This window comes from Cyprinodon tularosa, unplaced genomic scaffold (genome assembly GCF_016077235.1).
Source record: "Cyprinodon tularosa strain WSP-4 unplaced genomic scaffold, ASM1607723v1 ctg298, whole genome shotgun sequence".
Classification (NCBI taxonomy): domain Eukaryota; kingdom Metazoa; phylum Chordata; class Actinopteri; order Cyprinodontiformes; family Cyprinodontidae; genus Cyprinodon; species Cyprinodon tularosa.
The window spans coordinates 1026638-1044235 of NW_024039005.1; the positions used below are offsets into that span (position 1 = coordinate 1026638).

The 17598-nt window shown below is 38.3% G+C and overlaps 1 protein-coding gene across 2 annotated transcripts in view; it reads left to right on the top strand.

Moving 5' to 3' along the window:
• Positions 1-551: 551 nt before the first annotated feature.
• Positions 552-17598, top strand: part of LOC119787425 (plakophilin-3-like) — a 29299-nt gene continuing 12252 nt past the window's right edge. Inside the window, exons 1-5 of one of the 2 annotated variants that reach the window (XM_038291290.1) lie at positions 552-700; positions 4075-4252; positions 11879-11970; positions 13222-13982; positions 15105-15228. In XM_038291290.1, coding sequence (XP_038147218.1) covers positions 698-700; positions 4075-4252; positions 11879-11970; positions 13222-13982; positions 15105-15228 — 1158 coding nt within the window. In that variant the 5' untranslated portion in view covers positions 552-697. Of the gene's footprint in view, positions 701-3949; positions 4253-11878; positions 11971-13221; positions 13983-15104; positions 15229-17598 lie in introns of those variants that run through there. The other variant, XM_038291289.1, reaches the window with a different exon arrangement.

Consider the following 17598-nt stretch of genomic DNA (forward strand, 5'->3'; position numbering starts at 1 on the left):
GTGTAATGAAATTGGAAGAAATGTGAAAGGAAGCAAGTGGAAAACCCTAAATACTTTTGGTTTACAGCTGAAAAGTTTTTATCCAGCTGAGTGAACAGTTTTTAATCAAGCTCTGGACGCTGCGACAGAACGTTCCTGATATCTGACGCAACAAGCAGAAGCTTTTCTGTCATTACTGTCCTGGATATTCACGCTGACACGCAGACACACACCTGGTCTGAGTCACATTCGTTTTTAACCGACGCTCACACGTTGAAAATCAGTGAAACTTTTGCTCTGATTTTTTCCAGCCGCCCAGACTGAATCACCGGCAGCAAAATGAAGCAATCCTGCAAAACCCACTTTCATTAAAAAGGCTGATAAGTCTTATTCTAAGGAGACATATAAGTCATAATTGATAAAGATGAATCTTATTGAAAACTTTGCAAAACAACTCAGGTAAAAGAAAAAAAATCTTTCTGTTTTTTTTCTCACCTTCTTCACCGTTTGTGGTCCGTCCCTCTTTTTTTTTTTCTTCTTCAACACACCCTGTGATGTCATGCAGGATTTGGTCTAAAACTTTTTGTCTTTTAATTGTTCCAAGGATAGTGAATTTAAAATAAGGGCGGTAACTATCGCCTATATTACACTGTGACGCCCATTAGATGGGATCAGTTCAGGTGAAATAACTCAGAGGACGACGTCTTGCTCAGTGGTCATGGTAAGCACCAACTTCTACAACAAACTTTTACTTTTTTAAATGCTCTTTTGTATCCTAAATTTATAATGCATCTTCTTTTGATTTCAGCCTTATTGTTTGCTGCATTAACTACTTTGTGCTTATATGGAAATATGCAATAAAATACTTCTGAATAGCAGTTCAGGCATTTTAGTAATTCAGATCTAGAAAGTGATCAGGTAGATCAGAGACACAAACTGATGTTTTATGCCTTCATTCTGGTTAATTATGATGCATGCTCTTTAACATCCTACGAAAATGCTTAAGATTAGAGGATTATATCAAAAAATAATAATAAAATGCATAAAGATGAAAAGCAAGTTTAATGCAGAACTTCAAGATTATTATTTTCAAAATGTACTTTTAATAAAACTCCAATTATTTGAACATTAATTCCCATTTTAAAGGTTGATTATGGAGGAATCTGAGGAAGATCGTTTACTCAGATTACTTACAGAAGCTGCTCCATCTTTATAAACGCAAACCTGTTGATTTGAACTTGATTTCAGAAAATCCAAAATCCTCAGAATATCCTGTTTGGGAAAAAAAAAGCTTAAACTTCTTAGTTTCCCCTCCTTTTATTCCAACGTATAGCTGCACAACAAGGATCTCCAGTTACCATGGAAACAAAGTGATTGGTGGAGAGGAAGCCTTAATCAAAGGAAAGCTGTTATAGTTTTATTTTTCCTTTTTTGATCACAAATATTCAAAGAGACATCACAAACACGTAGAATCCCAGAACATGATGAGCGGCGAGCGTTTTAGCTACTCTTAATGTTGCAATAGAGACAATAACTCCGGTTGCTAAGCGCCCATCAATTCAAACAAATAAAGCCAAGGTGCGGCATCTGCTTAATAACCGAGTGCTACATTGCCACACCTTTTCACAGCCGTTCAACAAAACACTAAGCGGTGACTGTTTATTAAAAAAAAACCCACAAAAAACACAAAAACTAGACATTTTTTTAAACTTAACTTCCAACTGAAGTCTTATTCCTGCAGGACCATAAATCTAAACTCTTCTACTTTGGCTTCTTCCAGAGTGTAACACCCTAACCCCTAAGGGTAAGGTGTGTTACATTCATCATTTTGAAGGTTTTTGTTTATTTTAAGCAGCTCGTCTCAAAAGCTGTTGTGTAAGTTTTCAGCCGAACGTCACCTTTGGGACAAAATGTCACAGAATCTATCAGTAAGTTTGAATTAAAATCACTTTTTTTTCTCATTCCTTATATAGTTTCTTATCTTGCATTATTTTTTAGGCCTAAAAATGAATATCCTACAAATATTAGAGGTCTTTAAGGAGTCACATGGACCTGATCTTCAGAACCGTCCTGCATGCTTTGGATTTGTCTCTGCTTCGGAGAAAATGAATCACATGACATCCTCCTCTGCAGCCTCTTACTGCTAGAGAGGCCTATTTCTTCTTTTTGGGTTTGTTGGTGGTGCAGATCTAGGCGCATATCTATAGAACTGGCATCAGGGCAAGAAAAAAAAAGTTAAAAAGCCAAAAAACAACGAGGTTTGACTAAACAAACTGGTCGCCCTTAAAAGTAAGATGTCTGATAGGCCCGCTAATGTGAAGCCCTGATTGTTGCTGCAGAGGTTTGTTAATTACGCGTATTTTAAGTCATTTATGTGTAGGAATCTATAAGGAAATTGCTCGATTCCCTCCTGGATCGGAGTCTTGGACGTCTTTAGACGTCTTTAGACGTGTCTCTGCTTTCACACCTGAATCAAATGCTCCTCAGCATGCAGTCAGGTTCTCCAGCCTCCTGCTAATTACCTGATTATTAGACTCAGGTGTGTTAAAGCAGGCGCACATCTAAAAGGTGACGGCGTCTGCCCAACATGCAGGGCAGGTGGCCATGAGGGCCAGACTGACATGATAACTGATTACCGCTGTAATCAGGTAATGATCACAGGAGGAAATGATCTTTGTTACACGCTGCAGGTATGAAAACAACATGTTTATATATATAAATATACAACGTTCCACACTAACAATATGAATATATACATATGTAACTATATATATATTTCTATATATTTACAAATCTAAAATAAAGTGATAATATGAAATGTGCAAAAGGGAGCAGTTTTCCATGCGTTCTGAGTTGTTAGTTGTAAATGCTTTAAAAACAGTCGCCGGCGATCGGGTGGATTTTAAGAGGTTAGCAAAATGAAATAAGTTGAAAAATAAGCAAATCGTTTTGGTATGAGATAAATATTATACATGCAGAACTTAAATGATACAACTTATAAAGGTTGCCCATAAATCTCTTGTTTTGCAAAATAAAGTGAAATATTATCCCAGCAGGCAGCAGGACCATCATCTAGATACTAAATGTTCATAAAACAGCAGCAAGCATAAAGTAGTCAGTTAGTTAGTTGGGAGTTTGACTTTTCTATATTATTACAACAATTTCAAAATATTAATGACAAAAATTTGCAAAAGTAAGAACCTATCAGCAAATATATTTCACAGGAATTAATAAGCGTGTTTATCTACATTGCACAAGATCTATTTTATGCCTTACAGAACAATAAAACTACTTTAAAAAGTTCAGTTTAGGCAACTGGATGTAAACTTTTTACATCTTTTAATTTGTTTTCTAAAGCTCTGTCTGTGGTGAGGAGTTTTACCTCTTAACCATGACCCTAATCTTTAGCTTCATGCAGATATTCAAACGTATATTAATATAATGCGTCTTTAAACTGAATGGGCCAGGGGTTATAGTCATTTTTGCACTGCAAAAACTGTAAATCTAAGTAAATTTTTCTTAAAACAAATGTAATTCTTGAATTAAGCAGGTAAGAGAGACACTTTGCTAATGGAATAAGAAAATTTACATTTAAAATAAGAAAACAAAATACTGCAGTCTCTTTGTTCAAGTGCATAAAGTCAAGAAAGATTCACTTATTTTAAGAAAAGTAGATTGCTTTCTTTGCAGAGTGGGCTGTGATTAGTAAAGCCGTCATTAATGATGTTATTAACAAACAGAGAGTTTTTCCCAGACATGTTTCTACCTTTGGAACATCTTATCCTAGAAAAAATACCTTTGAACTAAAACGTTTAAAAAGAGGAAAATAAAGGTTTCAGTATCAAATGTCATTAATGGTTTTGTTAGAGATCTGAGTCAGAGCTCCAGAGCTCACCTGTGAGTCAGGTGTCTGGTTTCTGCGTGGCTCCGCCCCCTGAGTCCCCCTGCGCTTCCAGAAGCGCAGTTTGACGCGCAGCGGATCAGAGCGCACAGTTTGATCCCAGCAGGGAACGGAACAGGACATCTCCTCTCCTCCTCTCTGCTGCAGCCATGAGTATGTTGACCCCAGAAAACACGTTTCTGTCTTCCTTACAGCCCCACACCCCATCCACCACTTATGCGCTCCCGTCGGACAACCAGCTCGGTAACGGGAGCACCATGGCCGACGAGCAGCTGAGGAGCCGGCGGGTCCAGGAGCAGGTCAAGATGAAGCTGGCGGAGAAATCCACACTTCCGCGTCAGAACGGAGCGGCCTCTCATTACGCCATGTCAGGTAAAGAGCAGAACGCTTTCATTTTAAACCTGATCACAACGCAGCGGCATCAGAGCTGCTAGAGGGGAAAAACTGTAAAAAACTGTAAAAAAACTGTAAGAAAAAAAAACTGTAAGAAAAAAACTGTAAGAAACAAACAAAAAAAAGGACAGGTGTGGACCAGGGGCGTAGCCAGGTATTTGGGGCCCCATGAAAGACACTGATATTGGTGTGGCTGCTTCAGGCTGCTCATGAGAATTATCAAGATTTTAATGGTAGAAAATATATTTATGGCATATTATAATATTTTAATGGTATAAAAATCTATTCACATATTCAATATATTTATTTAAATTAACAAACAAAAAGGACTGCAGTCTCTTATTTCTAGTGCAAAATATGTTATTATTTTATTTTAAGGGTAAAAATGCTCATCTACGGAAGAGGATTAGGGCCAGTGGGAAAAAAAAATAGTTAACTGATTTTTTAGTCAGAATTCTGACTTTTTTTTCTCAGAATTCTGATTTTAATCTCAGAATTCTGACTTTTTTCCCCATGTTAAACTGAAATAAAATAAAAAAAATCAGTTAACTTTTTTATTTTACACTGGCCCTAATCCTCTTCCGTACTCATCTTCTTACTTTCCTACTCAAATTTAAGTTAAATACTCTTGTTTTCAGAAATATTTACTCATTTTCAGAACGTTTTTGCAGTGTGGGGGTTTAACGTGATGGGCTCCGATTAGGAGAGCCCTCATTAATGATGTTGATATTGGTGTGGCTGCTTCAAGCTGATCAAGTTTATAAATGTCTTTTAGTGTAATAATATCATTTATTCATGGTATATTTTAATACTTGAATGGTATAAAAAGCTTTTCATATATTCAGTATCGTCGTGCTTTTTTTCGCTGTTTACTGCTGAAAAATGAGGAAGAACACAAAGATAATTTATCTCACTGCAGTATTTTCTTTTTACAGTTGAAAAAGCAGGACAAATCTTTTCTACTTCTTTTGGGGCCCCTTAAGTTAAGGGCCCTTAGATTTTTCATACCCCCCCCCAGCCCCCGCTACGACACCCCTGGGTGTGGAAATCATTATCTGACTGCAGAGCTGAACTGATGACCAATGATGGCACTTTTATGAGGCTGTATAAAGAAGCTATGACTCATTTTATTTTCAGTGAGGTTGTAGGTTTAAAAAAAGAAAAAGTTGATAGTCCACTTTGTGAAATTAAAACATAAAAACAAAAAAACTCCTTCCAGAGTTGTTTTGTCAGAGACTCACTCAAGAGGCTGTCAATCATTGCATAAGATCTGACCTAAAAGAAATTAGCATTAAAGTTGGGCTCTATTGATGTCACACTTTAGAAAACCAATTTATGTTTTTTTTATGCAATCAGGCTCCAGAGAAGCATGTTCTAACAGGACTGGTTATTATGGTGACTGCAGCTAGTTTTAATGAGATGCATCCGCTAAAATATTCACATTTATGCTTTAATCTGAAATACCTTCAGGTAGGGCTGGGCCATGTGGCTTAAAAAACCAAGAGATAAATAGATTTTTCAAAATAAAAATGAAAAATGTGAGGTGACCCTAATTTAAAGGGTGTCAAACAACCATGTTTCGCAACAAACAATGAAAATACAACAAACTAAATGTTTTTTGCTGCTGGTATCAGACAGGGAGCCAGTTTATCAGATATACGTACACCTCTAAGAAAACAGCAATGAACTGATGTCCTTCTATGGAAGCCAAAGACGTGGATTAGTTTAAAAAATCCTGACTTTCCAAACTTTAAATCTGCATATGCAGATTTTATTGATGAATTTCCCAGTCCTACCTACAGGTAGTTAAACATGCACTGGAAAAATGATCTAGAAGTAGGTAAACATTTCTTTAAGAGTATTTACCATTAATTTGAGCAGGTATATAAGATGATCCCCCAATGGAATGAGTATTTTTACTCTTAAAACAAGATATTTAAATAAAATGCACTTAAAATAACACAATGCTATTGTGTTTTCTTATTTGAAATGTAAATTGTCTTGTTCCATTGGGAAAATGTCTCTTTTTACCTCTTCAATTCAAGAATAAATGCAAAATTATGATACTGCTACTTAAATTTTGCAAAATCAAAAATGTACTTATTAATCAATTGACTGTTTTAGGGCCATATTCTTTTTTTTTAAATCATTTTCAGAGCTTTTGTAATAAAAGTGCTAATTGGGTGTGCATCCAGTGTGGTTGTGCATTGCAATTAAAACATGATGCTGTTGTGAAATGATTGTAGTATTTCAGTCGGGGGTAATTGTTGTACGAATGCGATGTAGCATCCAGGGTATAATAATTCCAGAAAGAGTAAAGAACTATCCGCTGGACTTTGTCTCCAAGTTTGAAGACGTTTCTCTTCCCGTCCAGGAAGCTTTTTTTTAGCTTGTCCACTCTATAAAACCTGGAACTCAACCCTATTCCTCACATTTGAATTGAAAAAGCTTCCTGTATGGGAAGAGAAACGTCTTCAAACTTGGAAACAAAGTCCAGGATTGTTGTTGTGTTTTTTTAAATGTTTTTGAAATAAGCAGTTTGAACCCCTGTTTAAGGTTAAGGTGTATATGACAAAAAACTGCCTGCACAGCTCTTTTTGTTAATGAATCATCTGTGACACTTCTTAAAAGAATGTTGCACGTTTTTGCATGATAAAATGTTAAAAAGATGTAAAAGTCATTGATGGGAAATGTTCTGAGCATTTATTTATAGGTCGATTCAGCATTTTATCCAGTCTTTTGTAATGCTGTTTACTTTCAGATTATCTTCAGTGTTCATTAAGGGAATGAAGACAAGCTGTGTTTTGTATTTTTCATTTTAAACAAGCAACAGCTGATCAGTTGTTGAAGCAGGGATATGGGTTTTGTTGTTGGATTTGAATTCTCTTTTGATCTGCAAACGGACTCAGATCAGTAAATACTGCAGAAGTAAAACTCAAATGTCTCCTTTGGTTTCCTGCATTGTTGTTACTGCCTCATTCCTGGTTAGTTTTAAAGTTAAACAGCCATAATTAATGGCTTATCTATGCTTTCTTATGATTAGGTTTCTGGTTTTGGCAGCTGTGTAGTTTACGTTTGTATAATAGATAGGGGTATTAAAGCTTTCTACTTTCTAAATGACTTTGCACTCAGGTCCAAAGTTGCTCTGGCCTTTAAATCGTTCTCCTTTCTCATTCGTTTCAAACGCATTTTAAAAAGCTCAGCTTTATAAAGGAGCTTTTTTCTGACTTATAGCTCTTCTTCATTAATTCATGTTCATTTTGAATCAGGCCTTTGGGGAATTTTTTCTTTGTCCTCCTGCTGCACTTTAACAGTATGTCTTGTTTCTGCACATGACAAGTAGTTAATGTGTAACAGGCCTCAACAAGTGCTGCTTTCATAAAGTTTCCTGTGTCAGAAAGAGTCTGAGCTTTGAGTTTGCTTCCACAAATGGGGGCTCTTGTTTTCAGAAACACCTGTTATCAAAACATTATACCTGCTTAAACTCTGCTTGTCTAAGTGTCATTGTTTCCAAGCAGTGGTGAGAACCTCCAACAACAGATTGGAAGGTTTCCAGAGTGCATTAAATCACTATATGTGTCATTAATGCATAATTTTTTGCATTTTTTGAGCTGAATGTGTCAGACGGCGATCGGCTGCTGTCTGCGCCTCGTATACCTGCCTGTTGCTACCTGCTAAGTCCTGTGCGTCATCGTACTCAGCCAACAAGGAGAGAACAAGCAGAACACCGTGACATTCGGCTTCTGTCGATGTGACCTGTAGACTCAGGGTTGTACGGATGCAGAATGGGAGCCCTTTACTCGCTCTTCTGGTTTTAGCTTTTTCCCCAGAGGCGCAGAACGTCCCCGCCTCAGCAGCCCGACATTCTGCTCTAGCTGCCTGGTTTAAAAAAAACAATCTCAAACAGACATTTGACAGGTCTGCCTAAATGCTGTTGTCCTCCATTCTTTCAGCTGAAATATACGGCACAATGATTGCCATTTTTAAACCACCTCGGGAGGCAAACATATGGTTAATGTGAGAATTTATCAGCCGTTGATTGAAACTTGTGCAAACCAAATGTCTCGCTGAGCAGAATGTTGTCATTTTAGTGGTTTGTGGCTTTGGAGGACTTGGAAATGAATGTGCAAGTGTTTGCAGATGGGAAAAACAAAAACACACAGAGGAATCTGAAAGGAATGCATTTCCTTCCATATCGCAGTATTCTGCAGCTGTATTCTGTATCAGTATATCAGAGAATATATACAAATATACATATATTATACATTTACAGATAATCGGAGAGTCTACGGTTATGGAACGTATTATCTGCATGCTAATGTACAATGATATCTTTATTAATTTTTAGATATACTGTGTATATATATATACATACATATACATACATATCAGTATGTATATATATATACATACTGATATGTATGTATATATATATACATACATATCAGTATGTACTTCAGGTGTTTCAGGGTGTGTTTTAGTTGGCCTGTAAAACGCTGACGCTATCAGGTACATGGGGCGTTGTCAGGGTTGGGCTGGGTCACGTCAGTACGTGTCAATCATTCTCTGTCTTCAACAACTGGTTTCTTTAATCTCTTCGCCTGAGGTGATGTGGAAGGCCCTCAGTACGCAGATGAGAAGTGGAAAAACAGCCGCTTCTCAGGCACGACCTGAATGCACACGTCTGGGACAGTAATAACACATGCATTGCTGCAAAGGCACACAGACAGCTTTTTTTATATGCTTCTCCTTTTTCTGTCAGCACCATATCAGTTTATCTCACTTCAGCGTTACTTTGCTCAATAAACCAAACTGGTTTGAGTGTTTTTAAACACCAGAGTCATAGATTCCCCAATTTGAATTGTATTATTTTCATCTTTTTTAGAATGTAGTTCAAGTTTTTGTTAAAGAGTCCTTTAAATGTTCAAGATTGTTTTTTTTTTTTTCCAATTATATTTACAAAAAAAGCTTTGTTGCATACTTATAGGCCTGTTTGCCATGCAGGGAAGTGGTAATGGAAACAGGAATGTATTAGGATGTTCTCTGCTCTTAGTTAGGCAAATGTGTAACTCTACAAGATGCAAATCCTGTTTTTTTTTTAGCATTATTAGCTGGTTTTATTTTGCAGTTAGACCAAACATTTCTTTGGAGGACACTTGAGTTTAGATGAACATGCAGTAGTATAGTTGTAAAAGAAAAAAGAAGGGGGATGGTGGAATGTTTTTATTTATTTATTTTAGAATCATGCATAGCCTAATTAATATAATCTATTAATATAAAGCTCTATGCATGGGCTGGTTGCTCTGCCCCTACATAGTTAGCATGGCTAGCGCTGCCCCTACATAGTTAGCATGGCTAGCACTACCCCTACATAGGTAGCATGGCTATCACTGCCCCTACAGAGTTAGCATGGCTATCACTGCCCCTACAGAGTTAGCAAGGCTATCGCTGCCCCTACATAGGTAGCATGGCTATCACTGCCCCTACATAGTTAGCATGGCTATCACTGCCCCTACATAGTTAGCATGGCTATCGCTGCCCCTACATAGTTAGCATGGCTATCGCTGCCCCTACATAGTTAGCATGGCTATCGCTGCCCCTACATAGTTAGCATGGCTATCGCTGCCCCTACATAGTTAGCATGGCTAGCACTACCCCTACATAGTTAGCATGGCTATCGCTGCCCCTACATAGTTAGCATGGCTATCGCTGCCCCTACATAGTTAGCATGGCTATCGCTGCCCCTACATAGTTAGCATGGCTATCGCTGCCCCTACATAGTTAGCATGGCTATCGCTGCCCCTACATAGTTAGCATGGCTATCGCTGCCCCTACATAGTTAGCATGGCTATCGCTGCCCCTACATAGTTAGCATGGCTATCACTGCCCCTACATAGCATGGCTATCGCTGCCCCTACATAGGTAGCATTGCTATCGCTGCCCCTACATAGGTAGCATGGCTAGCACTGCCCCTACATAGTTAGCATGGCTAGCACTGCCCCTACATAGTTAGCATGGCTAGCACTACCCCTACAGAATTAGCATGGCTATCACTGCCCCTACAGAGTTAGCATGGCTATCACTGCCCCTACAGAGTTAGCATGGCTATCACTGCCCCTACAGAGTTAGCATGGCTATCGCTGCCCCTACAGAGTTAGGGACTCGTTTCCCACTGGGATCAGCTTCATAGTCATGATAGGATACTTCTTGGATTTGATTTATTTTGCTAAGGCGACTCGTAAGCCCACAGCCTGCCAAATTTTGAAAGGGCAATGTTATTGCCACTACTGGGTATTATATAGTAGAAATTTTACACATTCAGTAATAAAATGTTACGGGGGGGTCATTTAAGAAAGGGGTGGGGTGAAAAATAAGTTAAAAAAAATTAAATAAATCAAGCCATCATTAATATCTGGGCTGAAACTCATGTTCCTCTAAAACTCACAGACACTAACCTATACGTTCTCTAGTGTCTCCGTGGCAGACATTAGTGGCTGTGTGACAGAGTTTAAGTGAACATGATACAGACATTTAATATCCCCACTGGGACAAATTACAGATTTGTGTCTAGATCTGTTCTCCCTCTACTCTTGTTTTAGTCTTATTCACACATAAAGTATATGAAATGGAGCAAAACAAATTCCCAAGTATATGAGCAGAAATTACTCATTTTCAGCCACAGGAGATCATTAATTAATGACGGTGATCTGAAAGTTAATTGGTCCTACACAACAAAAAGCCTGCATGTCTTCTAGTTTGCTCAGTCTAATCAGGAATGGGCGCAGTGTTATTACTTTAGTGTCATCATCATGTAGTAAAACATGCCAGAGTCTATTTGTGTTAGACGGGGTATTGTTTCCAAAATGGCGGGTAACCGGAGGCGTTCAACATGGTCTGCTCCTGCAGAGTCCATTTCAGATTTTTGTGTAAGACGATACACGCTATTTAAACTGCAATGTCGTTCATGCAAATTCTGTCTAGGAAGTGTTCTGGTATTATGGTTTTTCAGATCTGTTGTCAAGAAAACCGTACGTTCATTTTTTTCTATGCATATAGAATATATGCATAGAAAATATGTGCCGTTATATTTCTTTAGGAACTGCTTTATTTTATCCTGTTAAGTCCTTTAGACACAAAACACACTCTTAAAACACCAACATAAAATATGGAAAATAAAATACCACGAATAACTTCTGTCCTCCTTAAACATGACAAATATTCACACAATTTCTGAAATTTAAACTGATTAAAGTCTCTAAATTCACTTGGAATGAAAAAAAAAATCACTTTATGAAAAACAAACATTTGGATAAATTTCCATACATGTAATGAAATGAATAGAAAACAAATGATGGCTGTCTGTCCAAATGTGCGTTTTAAACAAATATCAATGGCTCTAAGGTGCTTAAGGGAAACGAGTTGTTATATTTTTTATTATTTAATCCAAGATAAATGACCTGACCAAAATGGATGGCATTTGCATCAAAACAGTCAAACTTGGGAAAATATGCATTTTAAAAAGCAAAAAAGTTTGGTTATGTTTTTAAAAAGAAAGGATATTATTATAGTGTACATTATTTATTTTTTTATGTGTTTCTCTTTCAGACTATGGTGGTTCATCAACAATGAAATACAGCACCTACAGCCCAAGCTTCAGCTCTAAATCCTCCTACATGTACTCAGGCTCTAAAACAATGGTGAGTACAGCAGCATTTAAAAGAACAACGATCAGCAGGGGTTGCTGTGGGTTTCAGATCATCTCACGCACAGCTGGACTGAACGCACTAGAGGGATAAACGTGTGTTGGTCACTTGTGTCCAGAATGATTGAGCATGTGTGATATTTCACAGTCAGCCGTGATAATATCACCTCTGAGTTTTCCAGCCTGCTCTCTACATTCCTCTGCATTAGAGCCCCAGGAATTAGACAGCGACCATCTGTCGGGGATGTTTGAGCTGTGGGTGTGAGAGAGTATCCTGATGTGACTTTTTAAACATCCAAATGCTTCATGGGTTATAAAAGTTAAGACAACAAGCTCAGAGGATGCTGATGAAGATTCTCAGTCATTCAGGTCAGAGTCATTCCAAAAAAGATATAAAAGACAATCCACTGGACTTTGTTTCCAAGTTTGAAGACGTTTCTCTTCCATCCAGGAAGCTTTTTCATTTCAAAATGTCAGAAATAGCGTTTAGTTCCAGATTTTATCCAGCAGCCCAACAAAGCCTGGTTCAAGTTTAGAAACACTTGAAACGGATGAATGAATTTAACGACCCCCTTTCAGAGACATAGACAGGTATGGGGCGTTGCATTCCAAAGGGGGGGACCTGTCATTCTGTTTCAACTTGCATGTTTTTTAAACAATTCAGTGTATTTCTATAGCTCCAATTCACATCATGTCATCTCAGGTCACTTTCCAGTTCACCAGATCATCCAGTCAGATTGATTCAAAGTTTTCCATCTAAGGAAAACCAGCTGATTGCATCGACTCATTGACTCTTCAGCAATCCCTCACACTAAGCATGCTTGTAGCGACAGTGGAGAGGAAAAACTCCTTTTTAACAGGAAGAAACCTCCAGCAGAACCAGGCTCAGTGTGAGCAGCCATCTGTTCTGATTGAACTCTGATTGTTGAGCTGCTGGATAAAACCTTGAACTCAACGCTATTTCTGACATTTTCAATCGTAAAAGCTTCCTGGATGGGAAGAGGAACGTCTTCAAACTTGGAAACAAAGTCCAGTGGATTGTTTATTTTATTTTTTTTGGAAAGCTCAGAGGAGAAGATGTAATTTTTCCAGAAGACTCCCGGAGCCATATTTAGAAAACATTTCAATGAAATGAAACCAAATAGAAAACATTCTGAGATGCCCTCACTCCACCACGACCAACTAAGTCTCTCTGTGCTATAAGCTAACGGAGCGTAATAACACTTCTTCTTGTCTTTATGCCCAGGCTCCTCAGATTTCCCACAGGGCGGGATACAGCAGCAGGTCCGCAGCCCCGGAAGTTGTCGGGTTTCAGAAGATGAGTATAGGGGTTAGTGGTGGCGGTGGCGGAGGTTTTCACCGGGAAGACATGCGTTCCGGCGGCTTTCAGGCATCCATGAGACCACACCAAATGGAGCATGATGCCATGTCTCTTCACTCGGTGAAAAACGCGCCTGCAGTGCATTCATGGGTAATAGAGAGCGATGCCGGAAGCGTGCAATCTGATCGGGAAGCCACCTACAGCCGTCAGTTCAACCAGGGCACAATGAATGGCTACAGCACCCAGATGAGGCAAGGAGGAGGCAATGTGGCCTATCAGAGCCAGTTTCAGGCCCAGGCACCAGCTGGTGTCTCCATGCTTCGAAGCCAAAGTGGCACTCTTACCCGTGGGGGTACTATGACAGGAGGAGGTTCTGAAATCCTCCAACAGCAATATTCCTTCAAAGGCCCGGCTCACCGCACCATCAGCAGGATTACAAACCGTAACCGGATGAGCGTTGGCTCGCTGTCTGGGACCCAGATGACCAATAGCGCAGGCAACTTGATGGGAGGACGAGATCAGGTGGACAGAGGGTTTATCGTGTCAACCCTCGGATCCGGATCCCAGGGAAATCTGTTGCAACGCCAAGGTAACCTGTCCCGATCCATGTCGATCAGAAGCATGCAGAGCGTTGGCAGAGGCATGGACGTTTTTGGCCAGATGGAAGACTTGGACCACCTGCAAGGGTGAGAATCTGTAAAACAATGTTTGACCTTAGCCTCTTTATATATAAAACGCTTCTATCCTGCTCTAAAGTCCTTCAGATCATACAGTATAAAGTATAAAGTAAATCATGTCTGCTTTCTTACAGCCAACCTAAAGTTCTATTCTATTCAGTTTATTTCTATAGCTCCAATTCACATCATGTCATCTCAGGTCACTTTCCAGTTCACCAGATCATCCAGTCAGATTGATTCAAAGTTTTCTATCTAAGGAAAACCAGCTGATTGCATCGACTCATTGACTCTTCAGCAATCCCTCACACTAAGCATGCTTGTAGCGACAGTGGAGAGGAAAAACTCCCTTTGAACAGGAAGAAACCTCCAGCAGAACCAGGCTCAGTGTGAGCGGCCATCTGCTGAGGCCCACTGGGGTTCAAGGAGACAGAAGCAGACATAGAAAAAGAAGCATAGATACAAAAGGCATCTGTAAAAACGTCCCTGTCTGGGAAACACAGCCAGGCAGACTTTTCTGCTTTTCTGATTGTGATTGCAAAGAAATCTTAGTTTCTTAATCTGGTTTGCATAAAACATAGTTTGGGGGATCATCCTCCCCTAAATCAGTGGCAATAGACTCACTGTAAATTAGACACAGATGTACACAGTTAGATGTAGGGATTGGAATTAAGGAAAATTTTCATAAGAGCTTCAGGTTTTTTCTTTGTTGAAAGTTTTAAGAAGCCATGACATGAGAGAAAGCAAGGAGCCTTAGAGGAAGCTTTTTTTTATGTTCGTAATGATGCAGAATGTTTGATCATCGCCTCGATTTTACTGAAAGTGATTATCAAATTTGATGTTGTAACAGAAAGGTCATTAGTGGGAGTGTTTCCTTAGAGCTGTGGATTGGGAGGAGGCTCTATAGTGGCAGGACGGGTTTGCGTTTAGGGTGTGGCTGCTTGGTTCAGTTTCGGGCCTCGTGTTTCACACGTCCCGTAATGAGTGGTTGGGCGAGTGCATTTGCAGAACAATGTGTGATTTAGAAAGAATTCGTTCAGCTGAACCTTTGCACAGGTCATCTTTCCAAAATAAAAAAAAATAAAAAAGATGAGATGCTCTATGTTTCACATTATGTGTTTCTACGTTTGGCAGAGTTACCGATCTGGACATTGTAACTGCGATTGAGTACCTGAGAACCGATGACCCCTCGCTGCAGACCATGGGTGCAGCTTTCGTTCAGCATATGTGCTACAATGAAAAAGAAGCAAAAGATCAGGTATTTGGCACAGATCTCACCGCCTCCTGCTGTGAAACTCACTAATGAAAATCATTTGTTCTTACAGGACTGTCAATCTGTGATTTATAGTTTCTTCATTCATGGGCATTATAAAGGAATCCTACATCTTAATTTATTGTTTCCCTCTTATTCATTGTGGTCACCATGTGAAAGCCCTGCAGCCCAGTCAGCTGTCCTCAGCCAGGAGGAGTCTGCCTCTGGAATTTCAGCCTATATTAAATAGGCTGGGAAATACTTCCTTCACTCTTGTACATACTCATACTATATAGCAACTGCTAGGCAAGTTGATTAAACTGGTTGGAAAGGGAAGCTGAAGAAACGTAGAACTAGAGGTGTCAAAAGTATTAATGTTTATTGCAGCAGCAGAAGTATAAATCCTGCTGTTTAAAAACACTTTTGTTGAAGTTAGAGGATCAACTTCAGCTTTTTACTCCAGTAAAAATTAGGGATGCACGATATAATGGGCCCCCTATCTGAATCGGCCTTAAAACTGAATATCAGACATCGGCCACCCCACCGATATTTAACCCGATATTTGATCAGCTTCTGAGTTTCTAAAGTCTAAAAAAATAAAATAAAAAAATACTACTTCTTCTTCTTCCTCAAAAACTTCTTTTTTACAGACTTAAAAACTTCTAAAGACGAGGGAAAAAATATTGATCCATTAAAATATCCCAATATCTTCATATGCTGATATATTGCCATTTAAAAACACCATATCAATCTCTTTTACTAATGAAATATTGCTATATGTCATCGTTATGCTACGAAATCCCCCGAAAATTCACCAAATGTTGCCATATTTTTATATGTTGATATATTGACGCGGAATCGATCTATTTTACTAACAAAATCTCACAAGAATTTGCTAAATATCACGAGAGTTTGTAACAGAACGATGAAATTTCATGAGATTTTGAAAGTAAAATAGATCGATACCGCGTTTTTAAAAATCTATTTGATATCAGCATATGAAAATATATTTGAGTATATTATTTTTCAAAGTGTCAGAAATGGATAACAAAACTGCTATTTTCAATGACTACTTATTTTTGTCCAGCTTTAACATCGGTATCGATATCGGTTATCGGCTACATGAGTTTTAAAATATCGGGTATCGGCCAAAATCCCAATATCGTGCATCCCTAGTAAAAAAAAGTACCATTTCTAAAATTACTTTGAGTATAAAACTAAAAATAATCCAGGAAAGGAACATTTTTCTACAATTCAGGATGATAACTTCCTTAAACTTCATTTTCTTAGTTTTATAATTAATGGTAACAGAGTCACATTTAACTTTGCATCATCTTGAAAAACCATTTATTTTGGTATGTGGTGAGCAACAAGTTGGGGCAGCACCGAGTCCAACCACAAAGAAATAAATTGTCTGGATGAAACTAATTATTTTGATGGTTTTTATTTCATTTAAATACCATCAGGCCAGAATGAAAATGAGCTTAAATTAAACAAAACTAACGCGACTATTTTTAAAATGTAAGGAGTTGAAAAAAATTTCTACTTCAGTAAAGTAATGTAGTATTTGTACTTTGTTCCCTGACGCCTCTGATCAGAACTAACCAGGAACATTCAGGTAGAAAAAGATGAGGCTCGTTAATGATGAAAAATAATGCTCAGGAATTTTAACACTTAATGGTTTTTTCAAAAATAAAACCAAAAAAAGTCTGCAAATAGGCTTTTTTTTTTTTTTTTTTTAAACCAAAAACACTTTTTTTCTTCTTATATGGAAAAAAGTTGTAAAACATTAGCAAGAGTGAACCAACAGTCATTGTTTGTTTATTGATTTATTATGTAGCTCGTCAGGATTATATTTCTCACAGTTAACTTCTCCGCCTAAATAAGGCAAAAGTATAATTAGTTTAAAATAGTTTTGGATATAAATTACTAATGTCCCTTTCTGGGTTCTTCGGAGAATCCTCTTTCTAATAAATGTATAGCTTTATTTTGAATCTTAATAGGTATAAATCATTTTAGCTTATTTAAGTTCACCTTTAATTCAATTTTCTATTCAGTATATTTCTATAGCTCCAATTCACATCATGTCATCTCAGGTCACTCTCCAGTTCACCAGATCATCCAGTCAGATTGATTCAAAGTTTTCTATCTAAGGAAAACCAGCTGATTGCATCGACTCATTGACTCTTCAGCAATCCCTCACACTAAGCATGCTTGTAGCGACAGTGGAGAGGAAAAACTCCCTTTGAACAGGAAGAAACCTCCAGCAGAACCAGGCTCAGTGTGAGCGGCCATCTGCTGAGGCCCACTGGGGTTCAAGGAGACAGAAGCAGACATAGAAAAAGAAGCATAGATACAAAAGGCAACTACTCAGCT